General features: G+C 42.0%; 1 protein-coding gene across 1 annotated transcript in view; it reads right to left on the bottom strand.

Annotated features, from left to right (window-relative positions):
• The window catches only part of LOC139022646 (VPS10 domain-containing receptor SorCS1-like), a 498,675-nt gene that overhangs the window by 371,980 nt on the left and 102,881 nt on the right, over positions 1–23,814 (bottom strand). The window contains exon 2 of the mRNA XM_070447728.1: positions 16,255–16,322. Within this exon, the coding sequence (XP_070303829.1) occupies positions 16,255–16,322 (68 nt within the window). The remainder of the gene's footprint in view (positions 1–16,254; positions 16,323–23,814) is intronic.

Genomic DNA, 23,814 nt, shown 5'->3' with positions numbered 1-23,814 from the left:
TAAAACACCTCCAAATGTCAGCGTTTCTTCCGCTATAGTTCTTCAAAGCACTTCAAGGTGCATGTGTGAATGAAGCCAGTGACATGCATTCATGCCATGAAGGCCATGCTTAAAGTGCCATGAAAGAATTACTTAGGTCCATAGTGAGATTTTAACTTTCACGTCTCATAGTTTTCCCCCTGTGTCCAGTAACTTATGACACATGCTGTATCTTTGCTCACTTTGGTTGTTAAATGCATACAGTTTCATGAAAGTTAAGGTTAGGTACATTGGGAGATTGAAACATTCCTGTCTCATAGTTTTTACCTCCCACTGTGTCAGTAAAACTTAACAAATAATAATAATACATTTAGGGGGTGCTTTTATTCATTCACGCTTGAGTATCCACCCTCCTACTACACCTGCAAATATCTTTCTGTCCCCGCTTTTATTGTCAATTCTCCAAAAGCTGAATTTTCAATTATGCTTCAATGATTTCTGTTATTTAGAAGGAGAGATTTTGGCTCGGCAGTCCTCAGTGTTACCACTCTAGTGCTAGCTACTGGTTTAGGGCTGTCGGCCCTCCCCTTGGTTTGTGAAGCGACGGCTTGTGTGTTGCCGGACAATTTCCATGCCTGCAATTATTGATTAGCTCTAATCTAAGTCTTTAAGTGACCTCACATACTGTCTCGTGGATATCTCTGTCACGTTCAACATTCCTCTTTCACTCCTGACTGTGCATCTTCAACCTTCTTAGCTTGACCTCGTGTTCTCCCCTGTTCTCTACATTCCAGAAAGCTCTTTTCCAGAATAAATCTTTAAATAAACATATAAAAGTTTGAGATTCTCCCTCCAGGCGTGAGAATTTTTCGAWGAGGTTGAAGCRAGCTTTTTAGGTCACACCGAGACAAATCCACTAGCGAGTCAGCGACATCGGCCTTTTCTCCGCTCATCACCAAGCATCAGCACTGACCTGAAATGCAATGGTGTTGACTCATTGTGTGATCACCTCAGAAACTCTTCTGACCTGACAACACCCTAACACGCGTTCTGCCCTTTCCTCACAATGGATCGCAGATGTCCTGTGTGACTTGGTGGAGTCACGCTTGGGTCAGGGCTCAGCAACAGGCTTTGGGGTATATTCTTCAGGTGGGATCTTTGCTCTGGCTGGGCAGATACGGCATGAGCACAACTGATTCCCATTCATTATTTAGAGCTAGAGGAAGCTGAGGCCAGTAGATTAAATAACGTTTTTCATTTTCTTATGTAATGTACAGGTAACTGCCAAAATAATTGAAACATTTGAGTAAATAAGGGATACAAAGTCTATTGAAAGCAGGTGCTTCCACACGGTTGTGTTTCCACACAGGTGCTTCCACATTCTTTTTCTGTGTGCACTTTAGCATTAGCGATGATTGTACGGAATCTAGCCAGGCCTTCCAAAGCCATGTCATAATGAATGAGGGGCCACAAACGCACTCTTGATTTACAGTGCATTCGGAGAAAATATTCAGACCCCTTCCATTTTTCCACATGTTGTTACTATTGTACAGCACACTCTATTAGCAGGACACGAGACAGGAGTAAAAACGAACGTGGGCATTGATTAATACGTTTCACAGGACAAAACATTCCAAGCATTCCAATGTAGTACAGGGGGGTGTTAMARGKKSCCYWAARGGRMMAAMYKKWAWWWYMAWTYMMMAMMRKTWMMWTWMMRGSCYWWTYYWAAAWTKRWTWAWTTYMWTTTTTTTCTCATCAATCTGCACACAATACTCCATAATGACAAAGTGAAAACTAGTTTAGACATTTTTGCAAATGTATTAAAAATAACAAACAGAAATACCTTATTTACATAAGTATTCAGACCCTTTGCTATGAGACTCGAAATTGAGCTCAGGTGCATCCTGTTTCCATTGATCATCGTTGAGATGTTTCTACAACTTGATTGGAGTCCACCTGTGGTAAATTGACTTGATTGGACATGATTTGAAAAGGCACACACCTGCATATACAGTTGGAAGTTAACATACACCTTAGCCTAATATATTTATGCTCAGTTTTTCACAATTCCTGACATTTAATCCTAGTAAAGATGTCCTGGTTTTAGGTCAGTTAGGATCAACACTTTATTTTTTGAATGTGAAATGTCAGATAAACAGTAGAGGGAATGATTTATTTAAACTTTWATTTATTTATTCACATTCCCAGTGGGTCAGAAGTTTACATACACTCAATTAGTATTTGGTAGCATTGCCTTTAAATTGTTTAACTTGGGTAAAACGTTTCAGGTWGCCTTCCACAAGCTTCCCACAAAAAGATGGGGGAATTTTGGCCCATTCCTCTTGACAGAGCTGGTGTAACTGAGTCAGGTTGTAGGCCTCCTTGTTCGCACATGCTTTTTCAGTTCTGCCCTCAACTTATCTGTAGGATTGAGGATTGAGGGCTTTGTGATGGTCACTCCAATACCTTGAATGTGTTGTCCTTAAGACATTTTTTCCCAAACCAACTTTGGAAGTATGCTTGGGGTCATTGTCCATTTGGAAGACCCATTTGCGACCAGCTTTAACTTCCTGACTGATGTCTTGAGAATGTTGCTTCAATATATCCACATAATTTTCTCTCCTCATGATGCCATCTATTTTGTGAAGTGCACCAGTCCCTCCTGCAGCAAAGCACCCCCACAACATGATGCTGCCACCCCCGTGCTTCACGGTTGGGATGGTGTTCTTCAGCTTGCAGAGTCGCCCTTTCTCCTCCAAACATAATGATGGTCATCATGGCCAACAGTTCTATTTCTCCAAAAAGTACGATCTTTGGCCCCATAGGAATCGTTTTACTGTGGATATAGATACTTTTGTACCTGTTTCCTCCAGCATCTTCTCAAGGTCCTTTGCTGTTGCTCTGGGATTGATTTGCACTTTTCGCACCAAAGTCGTTCATCTCTAGGAGACAGAACGCGTCTCCTTCCTGAGCAGTATGACGGCGCGGTCCAATGGTGTTTATACTTCAAATCAAATTTTATTTGTCAAATACAAATGCTTAGCAGATGTTAATGTGAGTGTAGCAAAATGCTTGTGCTTCTTGTTCTGACCATGCAGTAATATCTAACAAGTTATCGAACAATTGCAAAACAACTACCTTATACACACAAGTGTAAGGAATGAATAAGAATATGTACATAAAAATATATGGATGAGCGATGGCCGAACGGCATAAGCAAGATTCAGTAGATGGTATAGAGTACAGTATATACATATGAGATGAGTAATGTAGGGTATGTAAACATTATATAAGTGGCATTGTTAAAAGTGGCTAGTGATACATTTACATCCAATTTTTTATTATTAATAAAGTGGCTAGAGATGAGTCAGTATGTTGGCAGCAGCCACTCAATGTTAGTCATGGCTGTTTAACCAACAGTCCCCGCTTTGATGCACCTGTACTGACCTCGCCTTCTGGATGACAGCGGGGTGAACGGCAGTGGTATGGGTGGTTATGTCCTTGATGATCTTTTTGGCCTCCCTGTGACATCGGGTGGTGGAGTGTCCTGGAGGGCAGGTAGTTCGCCCCCAGTGATGCGTTGTGCAGGCCTCACTACCCTCTGGAAAGCCTTACGGTTTGGGCGGAGCAGTTGCCGTACCAGGCGGTGATACAGCCCGACAGGATGCTCTCGATTGTGCATCTGTAAAACTCTTGTGTACTATTGTTTGTACAGATGAACGTGGTACCTTCAGGCGTTTGGAAATGTCTCCCAAGGATGAACCAGACATTTGGAGGTCTACAATTTTTTTCTGAGGTCTTGGCTGATTATTTTTTGATTTTCCCATGATGTCAAGCAAAGAGGCACTGAGTTTGAAGGTAGCCTTGAAATACATCCACAGGTACACCTACAATTGACTCAAATGATGTCAATAAGCCATAAAAGGTTCTAAAGCTATGACATCATTTTCTGGAATTTGCCAAGCTGTTTATATGCACAGTCAACTTAGTGTATGTCAACATCTGACCCCCTGGAATTGTGATACAGGGAATTATAAGTTAAATAATCTGTCTGTAAACAATTGTTTGGAAAAATTACTTGTGTCATGCAAAAAGTAGATGTATATACTGACTTGCCAAAACTATAGTTTTGTAACAAGAAATGTGTGTAGTGGTTGAAAAATGAGTTTAATGACTCCAACCTAAGTGTATGTAACCTTCCGACTTCAACTGTTTAAGGTACAAGCTATGCGGTTGAAGGAATTGTTCATAGAGCTCCGAGACAGGATTGTGCTGAGACACAAGATCTGGGAAACGGGTACCAAAAAATGTCTACAGCATTGAAGGTCCCCAAGAACACATTCTAAATGAAAAGACGTTTGGAACCACCAAGACGCCTTCCAAATGCTGGCTGCCGGCCACAACTGAGCAATCGGGAGGAACGGGCCTTGGTCAGGGAGGTTACCACGAACCCCATGGTCACTCTATAGAGCTCAGGTTGCTCTGGGGAGATGGGAGAACCTTCCAGAAGGACAAGCATCTCTGCAGCACTCCACCAATCAGGCTTTTATCAAGCAGAGTGGCCAGACGGAAGCACTCCTCAGAAAAGCCACATGACAGCCCGCTTGAGAGTTTACCAAAAGGCACCTAAAGGACTCTCAGACCATGAGAAAAAAAGATTCTCTGGTCTGATGAAACCAAGATAAACTCTAGGTGTCACGTCTGCAGGAAACCTGGCACCATTCCTACGGTGAAGCATGTGTGGTGGTAGCATCATGCTATGGATGTTTTTCAGCAGTGCAGGGACAAGGAGACTAGTCAAGAACATGGGAAAGATGAACAAATGCAAAGTACAGACAGATCCTTTGATGAAAACCTGCTCCAAAGCGCTCAGACTGGGGCGAAGGTTCACCTTCCAACAGGACAACGACCTCAAGCACACAGCCAAGACAACACAGGAGTGACTTCGAGACCTAGTATCTGAAATGAACCCGGACTTTGAACCCGATCTCTGTCGAGACCCTGAAATAATAGCTGCTGCAGCTCCCCCATCCAACCTGACAGAGCCTTGAAGTGGATCTGCAGAAGAGAAGTTAGAAAACTCCCCAAATACAATATTCCCTCGCTGTCGGGTATAAATCACATTGTGGAATAAATGGCACACGTGCAATTGTTTAACTGCAACCAGGGTTGTTTTTTGGGCTGGGATCTGGGGTTGAATAAGAAAGATTTGATAGTGTACTATCAAACATATTTGCTGCCATACATCCTGCTGTGTTCCCCTCAAAGGGTATGTGTTTGTTGTTTCCAGCAACTCTCCAAAGAGACATAGAAAAAAGGAGAACTCTTTGGAAGTGAGAAAGCCATATTCCACCTTTTACATCCTTTGTCTATTTCCTCCTTCTCCCTCTCTATAAGTAGTTTCAGAGCCAATATTATGGAAACATATAAATCAGCTATGAGGAGATGGGCTGAGTTGATCTGACGGAGGAAGTAAAGAAAAAACTTCCCAAAACTTCAGGATGAGAAGGGTGAAGAAGTTACATTCTGCCTAATMTTTTTCATTGAAATGGATAATGTTGTTTTCCGGGCCAGGTTCACAGGAATCAGATAAAGCCGGCTGGCATTGAGGCAGTTCTTCTTGTTCTCTTTTGCAACATCCCTGTCACCTTCTCTCAGTCCCCAGAATATTATCAGAACTCTGTCACAGGGTTCGCAAAAGTCCATCCATAATCTAAATGGATTTAAGCCATTGGCATCCATGACAGCTCTGTGGTTTCACTGTGGGAGGGGCAATTGGTAGGCAAACTAAAAACAACACATGCACTTAGGCCCACCTCACCAGCTAGCAACCATAGGCAACCAATCAGGACCCCTCACAACGGTTGGCAGAAATTAGCCTTTCTTGTAGTATTTATGTAATTTATGTCAGAAAACCAGTGGTGTACTCAATACTTCTAAGGCCACACACAGCATGACTTGTAGGCCAGATAGACTAACAATACATTGCATCATCATGTCTGAGGCAACATGTACAGTACAGTCTGCATGCACTGGTCAGTGTGCAATTTGTACTAGTACACACTGGCCTGTACGTCGAATGATAAAGTCCACATTTCCAATTTGAGTTAGAAACCCCAAAACCAAGTATCACAACAATGAGGTAGAGGGTTGTAGAAATCGAATGACAACTTCTGTGCCGCACGAAAAAACAACAATCAATTAAGAATTTTCGCTCGAGGATGAATCATTTTGCCTTTATTACTGACACGAGGCGGCTTGATGAGATTTTAACTTGATAACCATAAACAAAACTGGGAGCTGCGACTTTAAAAGGGAGCTGCTCGAGTCGCATTTGTATTGAAAACCCGTAATATAAGCCTGCTGGCGGTTAGAGCTGGTGATGAAATCCAACCATTTACTGTTATGACAGAATGTAAATTAGAGTGTGCTTCAGGATATGAGGGAAAAACCCAAGAGTATGTAATTAAAAAGGTACGAATTTAAATATTGAGAGAAAGGAGCTAAATAAATGACCTCTTCTCTAATAGAATGAGTGATTAAAGTATCAGACCCCAGGAAATGGGAGGGGAGAGGGACGTGCCCATTGAAATGACTAGAAACCCTATTTGGAGAGCAAAACTATGAGAGTGTTTTTCACAGCAGTTTCACTGTAAAACGGAAGATGTATATATTGTATAGCAATGTATCCTTTCAAATCGTTACAATGCCATGGACTAAAGCCTATCTGTTGACGCAAWGGACTATGTTGGAAAATCCTWYGTTTTGAGCCGAGTCCTGGATGACATCTGCTTATGAATATGGAATATACTGTATGGGCCTTGACTTGAGGATAACACAATATGATAAACACAGATATTCTACAATATATGAGAATCGTTCTGAAAACCTATAACGTCAGACGTTTATATGACTTTCAAAATCAGATCTCAGTCATAGCCCTTTTCTGAGACTCCAATAAAAAAGTTCTATAGCACCTCTGTGGTTTTGAGGTARGGTCCAAGTCCAATTGTAATATGTCAGAGACATCAGGTAGGTCCCCTTCTCTCCGCGACACAGGCCTTATTATAGGCACTGACCCGTGAAATATCAGCCAGCCTGTGAGTGAGTGAGCTCAGCAGAAATATGTAATTTGAGGATGTGACTCCTCACCCCTGCCTGACCCCACAGTGGCACATTTGGAGTGGGGGATGGGGGGAAGGAGGGTTTAAATGGGAACGGAGAGATGGAAGGGATGGCCCAGATCAACCTTTCTATTTCTTGTCTTTCTCTCTGTATCTCCTGTCTCTCTCGTCTCTCGTCTCTCTCTCTCTCTCTCTCTCTCTCTCTTTCTCTCTCTCTATGTCCCTATTCCGCTGAGTGACTGCAGAGGAATCCCTTCCACTCTAATTCACTAGATGTTACCTTCAGAAGACCTGCATGTCTAGTCAGCCAGAGCTTTGCTCAGAGTATATACCCTTCACCATGGCACTGATGCCTTCTGACTTCCTCGTACAGTAGCCACCTTTTTCTCAGTCGACACAGCAGCCTATCTGCTAGCAGCCTTTCGAGTCATTTTTAAAGGTTTTCTTTCTTTCTAGGACCATTTAAGGAGTGAAATGACACCCACTAATTCACAGCAGGAGAGCGTAACAATGTGTTGAACTTTGAACTATGATACATTTCAGTTGGGAAAGTATACCGTTCATAGAAAAGTGTGACATGAGAACATTACTACTACAAGAGAAACTCATCAATGCAGATACCGAGAATTTTGTTTTATGTGTAAGGGCCGACACCAGACAGGAGAAGCAGGTACGGAGAGTCAGACATTTTTTCAGGAACAGACAAGGAAACAAGACAGGAACAGCGTYGGAACATGGGTAACACGGACATAASACAATTAATGCAGCAGCCGGGAACTGACAAATATAGGGAAGGTAATAAACAGGTGATTGAGTGAGTCCAGGTGAGGGAAGGCAAGTGTGGGTAAATGGTGGCAGGAGTGCATAATGCAGGGCAGCCTGGCACCCTCGAGCGCCAGGGGCGAAAAGCGGGAGCGGGCGTGACAGTACCCCCCCGCCCCCTCTAGGGGCGCCACCCGGCATCCCACCTGGGCGAGCCGGCCGAGACATGGGCGCTGGGCAAGCCATTTGGGGGTAAACTCCCCACGAACCGGCACGGATGTGGGAGTCTGGCGAGCCGGCTGAGGCATAGGAGCCTGACGATCTGGCTGAGGCATGAACACCCATCGATCCCGCTGCGGCGTGGAAGCCCAATGATCCGGCGGAGGCATGAYGTGGGATGGGAACCTGCCGAGCCAACCGAGGCAAGAAAACCTCTCGAGCCAACTARGATGTGGAAGCCCGACGAGCTGGCTTAGGTAACCCCAGTTCCATCGGCTGCGTAATCCAAGCCCGACGTCACCAACAAAATAAGAACTCATGGGCCGGCTGGGCGAACAAGACCTGACGATCCGGCTGAGGCCCGACGTGGGATGAGCGCCTTCTGAGCCAACCGTGGCAAGGAAACCTCTCRAGCCAGCTAGGGCGTGGAAGCCCGACGAGCTGGCTAGGCACCCTCGGTTCCATYGGCGGCGACCCAGGACCGACGTCACCAYCATCCGGAACGCCACTACTCCCCGATGCTTTGTGTGATGGCTGCTGCATTCTGTAAGGAMTGACGCTGGAGAATAGAAGCAGGTACGGGGAGTCAGAGATTTATTCGGGAACAGACATGGAAAGACAGGAACAGCGTCGGAACACGGGTAACACGGACATGAGACAATTAATGCAGCAGCCGGGAACTGACACATATAGGGAAGGTAATAAACAGGTGATTGAGTGAGTCCAGGTGAGTCAAATATCRCTGATGCGCGTGATGAGGGAAGGCAGGTGTGCGTAAATGGTGGAAGGAGTGTGTAATGCAGGGCAGCCTGGCGCCCCTCTAGCGCCAGGGGGAAGAGCGGGAGCGGGCGTGACAGTATGTTGTATTATACAATACACTTAATTTCAGAGTAACACAATTAGTCTAACCTAACAATACCACTTCACGCCTCTCACAACATTAAATRATTACCAGACTCGATATCCATTGCATTCGARATCCACTTGTACAGTGCAATCCCATTTCAGATCATTATAATATTGCATAATGTCACTTTTATCAAAACTAATTCCTGTCAGTTATCATAATATGACTTCACCAWACAGCACATCATTAAGACCACAATCAAGTGTCTAATAAGGGGATAGAGAGGGAAGAGGAGCGAGGAGTATGCTTGCATTATCAGACGGAGGGAGAAATTGCACTCGAGGCAAGGACGAGGCCAATTAGCTGAAAATAATTATGCTCAAACGCATCATGATCATYTGGTGTGAAAATGTGTGTTAATGAACTGGAGAGACTGAAAGACTAAAACTAGCAGAGATGACATTCCCTAGAAGATACGTAGGTACGTAGGAATATACACTGACACATTGTTACATTGAGAATGTTTTGTTACATTAGCTAAGTGTCGTGTTTTCGCAACCTCTCTACAAGACACTGGTCCTGTTGAAGTGAAGTCAAGAATATTGTGTGAGAAGCAATTAAGTTTCCGAGAAGATATGTTGATTTGAACAGTCAAAAGAGTTACKTTTCCGTCTAGCTACTGTATATTGAACGTGTTGTGTTTACGCAGCCTCTGTATGTACGATATGCTGGTCCTGTTGAGTTGGATTGGAGTCAGGGATATGATGTGTGAAGTTGGATACATGCAGACAGGCTCATCTCTAAGAGGTTTCAGCATCTGGTATCCAGGCATCTGTAGGCTGTAATTTTAACTCACATTGCTCTGCTGCAGTAGCACAGCTGAAGACATATCAAACTGCTGTGTTTCTATACCTGTCTACCTATTTGCTAAGACTGAATAMTTATTGAGCAATAAACTGCTCAACCGCCAAGGGATGATACTCAGAATACTTAGATGAAGAGAGGAGGCAGATCTGAATAACTTGTTGCAAGAGATCAAATATCATTGTTAGGGTACGCAGTAAACAGTCTGGCTTCATTTCGCTCATATCCCTAAGCATCCCATTGAGATATGGGACCGCTSTTTTGAATATTATTCACAGGAATTAATGATCTCCTTCCATTGTTTAAGGTCAGGGCTTTCAATAAAATTCACAGGCTGACTTTCAGATACTTGAAGGCGTTGGCTGGAGTCTTGACCTTTATTGGAAAGTCAGCATCTGTCCTGCCATTTSGGCCAACAGCATGGACACTGTGGTATAAACAGACTAACGGTCTCTCCGGCCCCAAAATCTTCTTAGCAGAGCTGTGATCCCAATTAACAAGTAATATTATGGACAGAGAGGAACAGAGCAAAACAAATGCAGAGACTGCAAAGTTTATGGCTGTGAACATTTGTTGATTCTTGAGTATGAACTATCACGTTCTGGGTGTTTCTGACTAGTATTTAGACTGATCTCTCTCTAACTTTCTGTTTCTACTCGTTCTCTCCCTACATCCCTCACTCTTTCTCGGTCCCACCAGGTCTCATTTGAACAAATTTGAATATGCTCTTTTGTGCCCTGGTTCCATTGATACGGAATCCCAGCACTGTGGCAACCATCACAGTGATGTATAAGAAACCCAGCCAAGCAGGACAGGCCCCATACAACGGACGGGTTACTACTCTAACTGCGTTCTCACAGTGGAGGGACATGACTCAGCTGAATGAATACCAGGGCACATCTCAGAGGCTTGGGGAGGTCAACGTTCTAACATCCAGGACTATTTACTCCWCTTAATGACTACACCTGACTTCAATTACTTTAAATGCTGAGAACACCTGGCTTACTTATCCTTTTTCCTGCCCTGTAACTCATTTTGAAGAGCTTCACTGTTGGATGATGTATTTTGTTAGATTTTGAAATATCTATTTTCTAAGACAATTAATTTTGGATTATTTTTGGAGACTGACTCGCAGAAGCAGACTTTTCTCTGCTCTGTAAACTAATTAAAAGGAGCTTTGAGATTGAACAATGTCTTAGGTTAGGTACTGGATATCTATTTTGTRAGATTTTGTTTGAATTATTTCCTGAAAATTGTGTCACTTTGATTTCCCAGCAACTGACTCATACCTTGACATTAGACAGTACTGGACCATTTAAAGGACATCGCTAATCTTCACAGATATTCAAAGAGTAAACCAGCTTGCATTCTCTAGCCTCAAGGAAAAACCATACATACCATTTGTCATTGTCAGACTTATTTTAGTCAGAATTTCTCTGAAACCTCCTCAAACATGAACGGTGGATTTGTTTTGTGCTCTGAAGAGAGGTATTAACCTTGAAACCCCATAACTACATACAGATAAAGTCAGGGTAATCAGTTACATTACCAGCAAAAAWATTGTAAYCAGRTTACAGATACTTTTGAAAAACTAGATGATTACTTCGAGGATTACTTTGAAATTCAGAAAGGATGTTTGCGAAATAAAATCTTTGACACTTCTCTGTTTTCTCAATGACATTCAAATCAGCATTGAACAATAGGCACAAGTTTCAGTTTGTTCCACCTGARAAAGTCTGACCACAAGTCAGAGACCACTATGATGACACACCAAATGTGTTTGATGGATCGCGGGAAAAGAGCAGGAATAGGCTTTTGCATGCTACTATCTAAGCTATGTCTTCCCTTGATGCGGCTGCTGTTGGCATCCAAAGATTATCCAACTTCAATAAATGTTTGGAGGTAAGGATGACAGCAATGGTGTTGTCTACGGCGATACGGATATCACTTATTATTCATATCTACACAGCGCATTGGGAAAGGGGGATACCTAGTCAGCTGTCCAATTGAATGTATTCAACTGAAATGTGTCTTCTACATTTAACCCAACCTCTCTGAATCAGTGCGGGAGGCTGCCATAATCGACATCCACGCCTTCGCCGCCCGGGGAACAGTGGGTTAACTGCCTTGCTCAGAACGACAGATTTTTACCTTGTCAGCACGGTGATTAGATCCAGCGCCCAACGCCCAGATTCGGCCCAACGCTCTAACCACGAGGCAACTGTATCTGCCAAATCACACTGCTGCTCCTTCATGTAGCTATTTGCGCTTTACGGATTGTAGTTGTTGTGGACGGCTGTTCACAAATCTAAATGTGTATTTGAACGCAATTACTGTCACATCCTGATCTGTTTCACCTCTCTTTGTGATTGTCTCCAACCCCCTCCAGGTGTCGCCCATCTTCCCCATTATCCGCTGTGTATTTACACCTGTGTTCTCTGTTTGTCTGTTGCCAGTTCGTCTTGTTTGTCAAGTCAACCAGCGGTTTTGTCTCAGCTCCTGCTTTTTACAGTCTCGTTTTCTTGCCCTCCTGGTCTTTTTCTCTCCCGCCCATCTCTGGTTTACTGACACCTGCCTTGACCTGTCTATTGCCTGCCCCCGTTGGATTATTATACCATTGTTACCTGGTTGAATTCAAGAAGTGTTAGCTGCCTATCAATCATTGTTTTTTGAAACCAGTGGACAGCCAGTGAAATAGCGCTCTTGCAACAGCTGCATAGTGCGGATCCCAGCCTATGGAATAAAAGTGGGGCTTTTATTGCTCAAGCTAATTCCCCCTAATAAAAAAAATCCATAGGACTAATGGACACATGCTCAAAATTGTACACTTTGGTAGACTTAAAGGGGCAATCTGTAGATGCTACATCCATTTTTGATTTTGATTTATAAGTCCAAAAATGGATGTAGCAACTACAGATTGTGTGACAGTTATCCATTGATTCTTGAACAATATAACTTAAATGCCTCATGAGCTTAGTTCAACTGTCACACTCCATGAGAATCMAAAATACAGTTGAAGTCGGAAGTTTACATACACTTACGTTGGAGTCATTAAAACTCATTTTTCAACCACTCCACAAATTTCTTATGAACAAATTATAGTTTTGGCAAGTCGGTTAGGACATTTACTTTGTGCATGACACAAGTCATTTTTCCAACAATTGTTTACAGACAGATTATTTCACTTATAATTCACTGTTTCGCAATTCCAGTTGCTCAGAAGTTGACGGTGCCTTTAATCAGCTTGGAAAATTCCAGAAAATGATGTCATAGCTTTAGAAGCTATCTCCTAGAGATGAACGTACTTTRGTGGGAAAAGTGCAAATCAATCCCAGAACAACAGCAAAAGACCKTGTGAAGATGCTGGAGGAAGCAGGTACAAAATTACATATTTCCACAGTAAAACTAATCCTATATCGACATAACCTGAAAGGCTGCTCAGCAAGGAAGAAACCACTGCTCCAAAACCGCCATAAAAAGCCAGACTACGGTAAGCAACTGCACATGGTCTAATGAAACAAAAATAGAACTGAGCATCGTTATGTTTGGAGACAAAAGGGGGAGGCTTGCAAGCCGAAGAACACCATCCCAACCGTGAAGCACAGGGGTTGCAGCATCATGTTGTGGGGGTGCTTTGCTGCAGGAGGGACTGGTGCACTTCACAAAATAGATGTCATCATGAGAGGGAAATGATGTGGATATATTGAAGGAACATGACATCAGTCAGGAAGTTAACCTGTCTAGGACAGCGGAACCCCTCGCCAACAGCCAATGAAATAGCAGGGCGCCAAATACAAATCAACAGAAATCTCATAAATCTAATTTCTCAAACATACAAGTATTAGGCACCATTTTAATGATACAATTCTCGTTAATCCAACCACAGTGTCTGATTTCAAAAATGCTTTACAGCGAAAGCWCCACAAACGATTATGTTAGGTCACCACCAAGTCACAGAAAAACCCTGCCATTTTTCCCGCCAAAGAGAGGAGTCACAAAAAGCACAAATAGAGATAAAATGAATCACCAACCTGTCACCCCCTGACCTTAGAGATCCTTTTTATGTCTCTATTTWGGTTTGGTCAGGGTGTGAGTTGGGGTGGGCATTCTATGTTTTGTGTTTCTATGATTTTCTATTTCTATGTTTTGGCCGGGTATGGTTCTCAATCAGGGACAGCTGTCTGTCGTTGTCTCTGATTGGGAACCATACTTAGGTAGCTCTTTTTTCCACCTGTGTGGAAGTTGACTTTGTTTTGACTTTGTTTAGGGCACATAGCCTTTGAGCTCCACGGTTTGTTTTTGTAGTGTTTATTGCTTTTGTTCGGCGTCTTGTTTAATAAAGGAACATGTACGCTCACCACGCTGCACCTTGGTCCACTTTTTCCAACAGCCGTGACATAACCAAGATGATCTTCATCAGATGACACTCATAGGACTTCATGTTACACAATACATGTATGTTTTGTTCGGTAAAGTTCATATTTATATCCAAAATTCTTATTTTACATTGGCGTGTTAAGTTCAGTAGTTCCAAAACATGCAGTGATATTGCAGAGAGCCACATGAATTCACAGAAATATTCACAGAATACGCACAGAAATAATAAATGTTGATTAAAATACAACTATTATACATGGAACTTTAGATACACTTCTCCTTAATGCTACCGCTGTGTCAAATTTCAAAAAAACTTAATGGAAAAAGCATAATCTGAGAACGGCGATCAGAGCCCAAACCAGCCAGAGAAATATCTGCCATGTTGGGTAGTCAACATTATTCATAAATAGCATTATAAATATTCACTTACCTTTGATCTTCATCAGAATGCACTCCCAGGAATCGCAGTTCCACAATAAATGCTTGTTTTGTTCGATAATGTCCATCATTTATGTCCATTTATGTCCTATAGCTTCTTTTGTTAGGGGGTTTGGTAAACAAATCCAATAGCGCGATCTGGTCCATTCGGACGAAACGTTCAAAAAGTTATATTACAGCTCCCATCCGACCCCCCTTCACATGAGCAGCCTGAAACAACGTTCTAAAGACAGTTGACATCTAGTGGAAGCCTTAGGAAGTGCAAAATAACCCATATCCCACTGTGTATTCGATAGGGGTGAGTTCAAAAACGACAAACCTCAGATTTCCCACTTCCTGTTTGGATTTCTTCTCAGGTTTTTGCCTGCCATATGAGTTCTGTTATACGCACAGACACCATTCAAACAGTTCTAGAAACTTCAGAGTGTTTTCTATCCAATACTAATGCTAATACTATGCATATATTAGCATCTGGGACCGAGTAGGAGGCAGTTCACTCTGGGCACGCTATTCATCCAAAAGTGAAAATGCTGCCCCCTATCCCAAACAAGTTAAAKCTTGGTCGCAAATGGGTCTTCAAATGGACAATGACCCCAAGCATACTTCCAAAGTTTGGGTAATCCAAAAGTTACGTTACTGATTAGAATTTTGGACARGTAACTAGTAACTGTAACAGATTACATTTAGAAAGTAACCTACCCAACCCTGGATAGTGTGTTTTGTTGCTGGCAATCTRAACAAGCCCAATTACTGGAGTCTGTACTGGAGTCAAACATGGTGCAGTAGTATGTGTAATTTAGGAAAGTCTGTTCATTGTTCTCTCTCTCTCTCTCTCTCTCGCTCTCTCTCTCTCTCTCTCTCCCCACCACCACATCCTAAACAAAATCCTCTCTCATTCCCCCTCTCTCCTTCCCTCTCTCTCCTTCCCTCTCTCCCTTGTCGTCAGCCTGACTCACTCAACAGGAGAGTGATCTACACACGTCACAGTCAAATTATCTGGGTCCCACAAACACACGCAGGAGCCGCATCACTATAATCTCACAAGAATCATTTAACTTTCATTGTATTGACACACCAAATTGCCTGAAAGGACCACAAGCTCTTACTGTGTCACTATTACAGTCTACCACTAGCAAAACAACAAGAAAAAACAACAGCAAAAGTAATGAATGAAGAAAACCTGGTCGGTACTAAAATATCTTGATGGTGGTTATGCTCATAGCTTCCCATTGACTCAAAGGGKACTTCTATACCTCTCCTTTTGTCAGTGTATTTTTAATGCACTTTGTGTTGTTACTCTGTGATGTTTTGTGCTAGTCTCCCTGGGAAGGTGTAAGGGAGACAGAGGTACATCCAAGGTACATCACGTTAAACATGGAGTCAGTTTACACAAGAGTAGACACCAGTCATCATTCACCTGGGGCACCCTGCCCAATGCTCAGTAGTGCAATCGTTGCTTTGCATGCAGCAGTCTTGTACAAAGCAGTGAGGGAGAGATAAAGAGAAAAGGGGCATGGAGAGAKAAAGATGGAGGAGAGAGACTGCACTATTGTTCCTATGATGAATCTGAATATGTGTCAGGGGAGGGAGGGACAGAGAGGGAGACAGAGARGGAGAGCTGGAGGAAGGTTACTGTCTTACCTCCACAAGGTGCTCTCTGTAACACTCCCCAGGTGAAAGTCATAAAGTTTGGTCAGAATCAGGATCACCTGGAAACAAAACAGACATAGCATGTGTTATAAGTATGTAATAAGCCATGAACTAACAMAAACCTATTAGATAATAAACACAAACATTTAAGAACATCACAGGTTATTCTCTCAGAAGACAAGACAGACTGGGCAAACTTATTTTATATTCTCTTAGAAGAAAACCAACCTACGTATTCCATAAAAACCAATCAAAAACAGCATTATCAACAACAGGTGTTTGTTGATACATTGGCATGTTATGAATGTCCCTTTGGCTGCATCCCCAACACAACACTAGTCAAAGGGCACTATGCCAGCCTGTATGCCCACTTTGAACCCTCTCTCTCTCTTGTTCCCTCAGTGCTGCCAGGCTTGGCCCCTGACAAGCATGATCCCGCGGTCAATCCCTCTGTTCCCATAGCTTTGGTAAGAGCAGTGTGAGGAGTGAAAAAGAGAGAGAGTAGGGAAGGGGGTCTTTCATAACACACTGAACAAGGTGACGGGTGAATCACAGACCAAGATGGCCACCCATATTCTAGAGACCCAGTTGTCAGATCTGATATCAAAACAGAGGACCAGAGAACTCAGTGTTTTTTTGACTCGGTGAAGCCTGAAGTRACATCTATCACTGAATACAAAATCCCCAACTCCTCCCTAGGCTGTCCTGTAGGAAATGTTAAACTTGTAGTGTATTTCATGTTTAAAAAGGCTTATGAAGTTTGCAATTTCCACTTTGAAAAGTCAAACTCAAAATTGTATTTATTTATAATCCACATAATAATATACATTCCCCTGTGCTGCAGGATTATTTTCCTGCTGTATCAAACTGCCTCAAATTAAGATCCTACATCTGTACTGTAGGTCCAAGCAGTAYGGCAAACATTCCCCCCAGCCTATTCGAAGGCAAACTGTTAAAAAGTGATTACCATTCTGCTTAAACCTATCCAGTTATCTTAGATCTACAGGAGAGTCTAGTGGGTACAAAGGGCCAAGGGATTGATTTGGAATTCAGCGTATACTCCTCTGTGTGGTAGGCTACTGATGCAGCCTGGGCACATATGGCGTCTGTTTAGGAGACAAACAAAGAGTAATACTGGGAAGACAACACTGTCTTTATATAAATGCCACAACGTTTCACGTTCGGATGAAAAGCGTGCCCAGAGTAAACTTCCTGCTACTCAGGCCCAGAAGCTAATATATGCATATTATTAGTAGTATTGGATAGAAAACACTCTGAAGTTTCTAAAACTGTTTGAATGATGTCTGTGAGTATAACAGAACTCATATGGCAGGCGAAAACCTGAGAAAAATCCAACCAGGAAGTGGGAAATCTGAGGTTTGTAGTTTTTCAACTCATTGCCTATCGAATATACAGTGTCTACAGGGTCATATTGCACTTCCTAAGGCTTCCACTAGATGTCAACAGTCTTTAGAACGTCGTTTGAGGCTTCTACTGTGAAGTTGGGGTGAATGGGAGCTGATTCAACCAGAGTTCTGCCAGAGTGGCAWGAGCTGATCACGCATGCACAGGTGAGAGTGACCTGCATTCCATTGCAATCCTAAAGACAAAGGAATTCTCCGGTTGGAACATTTTTGAAGATTTATGTTAAAAACTTCCTAAAGATTGATTCTATGCATCGTTTGACATGTTTCTACGAACTGTAATAGAACATTTTGAACTTTTCGTCTGAACTTTTGCCTGGACTTGCCCGCGCCTCGTGGKTTTGGATTTGTTTACCAAATGCGCTAACAAAAGAAGGTATTTGGACATAAATTATGGACTTTATYGAACAAAACAAACTTTTATTGTAGAACTGGGATTCCTGGGAGTACATTCTGATGAAGATCATCAAAGGTAAGTGAATATTTATAACGCTATTTCTGACTTTTACTGACTACATAACATGGCGGGTATCTGCATGGCTTGTTTTTGTGTCTGAGCACCGTACTCAGATTATTGCATGGTTTGATTTTTCCGTAAAGCTTTTTTGAAATCTGACACAGCGGTTGCATGAAGGAGAAGTATATCTATAATTCTGTGCATAATACTTGTATCTTTTATCAAAGTTTACTATAAGTATCTCTGTAAATTGATGTGGCTCTCTGAAAATTCGCCGGATGTTTTCGAGGCACAGCATTACTGACCATAAAGCGCCRATGTAAACTGAGATTTTTGGATATAAATATTRACTTTATCGAACAAATCATACATGTATTGTGTAACATGAAGTCATATGAGTGCCATCTGATGAAGATCATCAAAGGTTAGTTATTCATTTTATCTCTATTTCTGCTTTTTGTGACTCCTCTCTTTGGCTGGAAAATGGCTGTGTGTGTTTTTGTGACTAGGCTTTGACCTAACATAATCATATGGTGTGCTTTTGCTGTAAAGCCTTTTTGAAATCGGACACGATGGGTAAATTATCAAGAAGCTAAGCTTTAATTTGGTGTATTGCACTTGTGAATGTATGAAAGTTACATATTTCTCAAAAATATTTTTKAATTTCGCGCTCTGCCTTTTCAGCGGAATGTTGTCGAATTAAAGCAAACCGACAAGCCTGACTTGAGTCACTTCACTGTAAGGTGATTCGTTAGCTGTCTCTCTTCGTCTTGCCTGACTACATTTAGAGATATACATCAGGAAAATGGAACTCAGGAAGGAGAAAGGAATAAAGCCAACACCAGTTGTTAGACTTGACCTCCGTGGTTCATGTGTACAGGCTCCAGGATTGGCCTCACTAGCCTGGCTGGCCCTTAACTTCTTGACGCACGGATCCCTTTAGCGGGATCATTTTCATCAACAACCGCTGAATTGCAGAGCTTCAAATTAAAAAGAAATTGCAAAAAAAATGTATATTCATGAAATCACAAGTGCAATATAGCAAAACACAGCTTAGCTTGTTGTTAATCCACCTGTCGTGTCAGATTTTGAAAATATGCTTTACAGCGAAAGCAATCCAAGCGTTTGTGTGAGTTTATCAATCACTAGACAAAACATTAAGAACACCTAGCAGCAATGTAGATTGGTCACGAAAGCCAGAAAAGCAATCAAATTAATCGCTTACCTTTGATCTTCGGATGTTTGCACTCACGAGACTCCCAGTTACACAATAAATGTTACTTTTGTTCGATAAAGATTATTTTYATATCAAAAAACCTCCATTTGTTTGGCGCGTTATGTTCAGTATTCAACAGCCTTAGGCAGGTCATCAAGGCTTGACGGAAATTTCAAATAGTATCCGTAAAGTTCGTAGAAACATGTCAAACGTTTTTAATAATCAATCCTCAGGTTGTTTTTAACATCAATAATCGATAAAATTTCAACCGGACTATAAACTATTCAATACAGGAGAGAAAGAAAATGTCGAGCAACCAGTGTCGCGCGCATGAACTAATGGAAGGGCATCCGTCTATCCACTGACGCTTTATGATAAATCTCGCTCATTTTTCAGAATAAAAGCTTGAAACTATGTCTAAAGACTGTTCACACCCTGAGGAAGCCATTGGAAAAGGAATCTGATTGATATMCCTTTAAATGGACGAAAGGCAAGCAATGGAACAGTGATTTTTCAAAATAAGAGTCACTTCCAGGTTGGATTTCCTCAGGTTTTCGCCTGCAAAATCAGTTCTGTTATACTCACAGACAATATTTTGACAGTTTTGGAAACTTTAGAGTGTTGTCTAACCTACTCTGTCAATTATATGCATATTCTAGCATCTGGACCTGAGAAATAGGCAGCTTACATTGGGAACGTTATTTTTCCAAACATAAAAATTCTGCCCCCTAGCTTCAAGAGTCCCAAGGACTGGCCTGGACCTCACTGGGGAGCCACTGATGGTTCTCTCTGAGAGATGGTGCCACCACCCCGGGGCCCCACTCCTCCTCCTTAGAATGTGAGCAGATGGTTCGGGCCAGGCAAGACTGCACTACCAGAGAGGGCAATGTAGAGAGAGAAGAAGAAGAACATAGAAGAAGATTCATGCCATGCTTGTAAAATGCTAAGCAAAACTGAGTTCTTATTGGAGTGTTGGTAGTTTGTGTGTCTATGCTCTTGCATGTTCTTGCTTACGAGTGTGTATGTGTGTGTGTGGAGGTTCCYGCAGGGGTCTTATGTTGTCAGACAAGCTTGCTCTTCTTTTCCAGGGGGTGGCACCACACAGACAGGGAGCAGTCCCCCTCCATGACAGCATGAATTGAAAATTCACATCGAATAACTGGGGCACCACCTGAAATCCCAGAGAATAATTGTGTCCTGTCAGCTTGTATCGTCGTCATGAAAATCTTAATCATGTCTCTGAAAATGCCTCGGTCGCCCAAAAACAAACAAATGGTGAAAGCRTTAAATGTGGGGCGGTTGCAAAAAATACTGAACTTTCAGCAAGTCATTGTAACATATTGTCAAGTTTGTTTATATAATGCTGATCTTTGTTGGTCCTGTTAAGTCGACTGACAATGGATTCAATGCAATTCGGATGACACAAACTGTAAACAATTAAGTTTCACTAGGCGGCCATTTTTCAAGAACATTCTCCCCTCTTCGAAAACCCCAATTGACCTGCAATGCATGGAAGAAAATGTCAGCTTGTTGCCTCGCAATTAACCAACTGTGGCGAAAACATATTATTAGCATAACTAAATRTCCCATGTGCACAAAGACCCAATTTAAAGTGGCAAACATAATTTGGAATGCTGATTTTGCTCTGTGGCACGCTAATGATAGGTCACTAATGACTTTGAGAAAACAGTTAATCTCTCCTCCAAGCCAATCAGTATTTTAATTGTATTAGCCCCGCGAATTGCTGGTGTCTATTGCCGGGGTCAATGCTATGCGGCCGGTAACAAGGACACTAATTGAAACATGCTTTTCAGTAGTGAATACTGAATGAGTATCTAGTCCCTCAGGAGTGTTGAATCAGTGGGGCGTGGCGGAAACGCCTGGCTAATAAGAAAGGACACTTCAGAATGTCTGTGTCATTGTAGATAACTGGCGCAGCATTGCGACCACAGTGTTGCACCATGGTTGCAATAACCATACACTAGCGGCGTTATGGAACATGGCACGTCAAAGAATAATCATTAAAACATAAATGTACTGTGGGGAACCTACAGTAGTTGACCATTTGCTGATTATATATWTTTTTTTCTTGAGACACATGTATAGGTTCATGTTAATGAGACCTTTGCCTGTTTACATAACAATTCTTCTCTTTTCAAAGACTTCTGTATCTATTCTACTTGATTACACACTTAGAATTTAGCTACAGTGTCTTCAGAAAGTTTTCATAGCCCTTGACTTATTCCACATTTTTGTTTTGTTACCGCCTGAATTCAAAATGCATTGAATATATGTTTTCTTAGCCATCTACACACAATACCCCATAATGACAAAGTGATGTCACGTCTACTCCTGCTCCTCCCCTCCGGCGTTCGACATCACCGCTACAGTAACCACTGGTCCTGGCATCTATCATTACGCACACCTGCACTCCATCATGAGGCACACTTGGACTCCATTACCTCACTACCTTAGGTTATTTCCCCAGTCAGTATTGTTTATGTGTTTATGTGTAGACGCCACTGCTATATTGTCTCGTTCCATGTTTGTTGTTTTATTAAACGTACCATCTGCACCTGCTTCTAGACTCTCAGCGTCTTTGTTACAGAATACTGACTCAAACGATGGAAGCAGCAGGAAAAYAGTATCSGGCGACGAGCAGGGATGCTTTCTTCCTCAACACCACGACCAGCTGGCACAACTGGGAACGGCTATGGAAGAGGTTCTTTGCAGTGTGCAACGTGTCAAACATACCCGGGAGGCATTGACGTCAACTAGCGAAGGATATTCTACAACCAGTCGACCAGCGAGCTTTGTCATTATGGGGTATTGTGTAAATTATGTGGATGTATTGAAGCAACATCTCAAGACATCAGTCCAGGAGTTACTTCTTGCGGACTATAGGGGGTGCTGTTCAAATTAGCATAATTGTCTCTACAGATGAAACGGCTTCCTACTCAATTCTTGATCGTACAATATGCATATTATTACTATTATTGGATAGAAAACAGTCTCCAGTTTCTATAGGCGTTGGAATTTGTCTCTTGAGTGGAACAGAACAAATTCTACAGCATTTCCCTGACATGGAGTCAGATTTCACACATTTTGGCCCCTGATCTGGAGTCAGTTTAAAGGCCACTGTTATTGCTATGAGGATACGGACACTGCTTACGTCTTCCCCTGGATGTCAGTACGTGATGACGCTTTGAATGGAGTCGATTGCGCAATCAGGGGCTGCATAAAAGAGCAAATACCGGAAGTAGCATCCCTTTGCTGCCTGCGTCTTGCGCACGGGAGACGTCGGACTCGCCTCCTTCCAAGCGTTTGTTTAGCCAGTAATATTTCTCTGGTCATGTTTTTACTCGTTAGAGGTGTTAAAAACATCATAAGGTAGTTAATTTAAACCGTTTTATAGCAATTTATATCCGTTTAGTGCGATTTTGACCCATTTATTTCTGAGGAACTTTGAACAGCTGGGCACGTTTCCAGTTCATGCCGAACGCAGTGGGCATTTCCACATGGCAAGAGGACAGCTTTCGACCAAAAGACGATTAGACCCAAGAAAGGATTCTTTCCCCAAGATTCTGATGGAAGAACAGCTCACAGTAAGAACAATTTATGATGATAAATCGTGTTTCTGTCGATAAATGTTAAACGTTTATGTCGCCATCTTGTTTGCTATAGCTTCGCTTGGCGCAACCTGTATTGAAAAGTAAGGATAATTTAAAATGTAAATCAGCGATTGCATTAAGAACTAATTTGTCTTTCGATTCCTGTCAACCCTGTATTTTTTTGTCAAGTATATGATTAGCTTTCGATTAAACAAGATCACTCTGAAAGATGACGTCCAACATTTTGAGGCTTGATTTCCTAGTATTTTCATTGTGTAACCACGGTTTTGTATGGCTAAATATGCACATTTTCGAACAAACTGTATATGTATGTTGTAAAATGATGTTACAGGAGTGTCATCGGAGAATTCTGAGAAGGTTAGTGAAAAAATTAATTATATTTGGCGATGGTTACTTTATAGCTCTCTTTGGCTTGAATCGATGCTCTGGTAACGTTTTCACATGTGGTATGCTAACTTATCGATTTATTGTGTTTTCGCTGTAAAACGCTTAGAAAATCTGAAATATTGTCTGGAATCACAAGATCTGGGTCTTTCATTGATATGCTTTGTCTATTCTTATGAAATGTTTTATTAAGAGTAAATTGGTCATACACGTTGTCTCTATAGTAATTCTAGTCGTGTTGTGATGGTCGGTGCAATTGTAAACTGTGATTTCTACTGAAATATGCACTTTTTTCTAACAAAACCTATCCTATACCATAAATATGTTATCAGACTGTCATCTGATGAGTTTTTTTATGGTTATTGGCTATCAATATCTTAGTTTAGCCGAATTGGTGATAGCTACTGGTGGAGAGAAAAAATGGTGGACAAAGAAATT

This window comes from Salvelinus sp. IW2-2015, linkage group LG1 (genome assembly GCF_002910315.2).
Source record: "Salvelinus sp. IW2-2015 linkage group LG1, ASM291031v2, whole genome shotgun sequence".
NCBI lineage: Eukaryota > Metazoa > Chordata > Actinopteri > Salmoniformes > Salmonidae > Salvelinus > Salvelinus sp. IW2-2015.
Note: the sequence above shows the minus strand (reverse complement) of the source record. Positions and strands in the feature narration are given on the sequence as shown.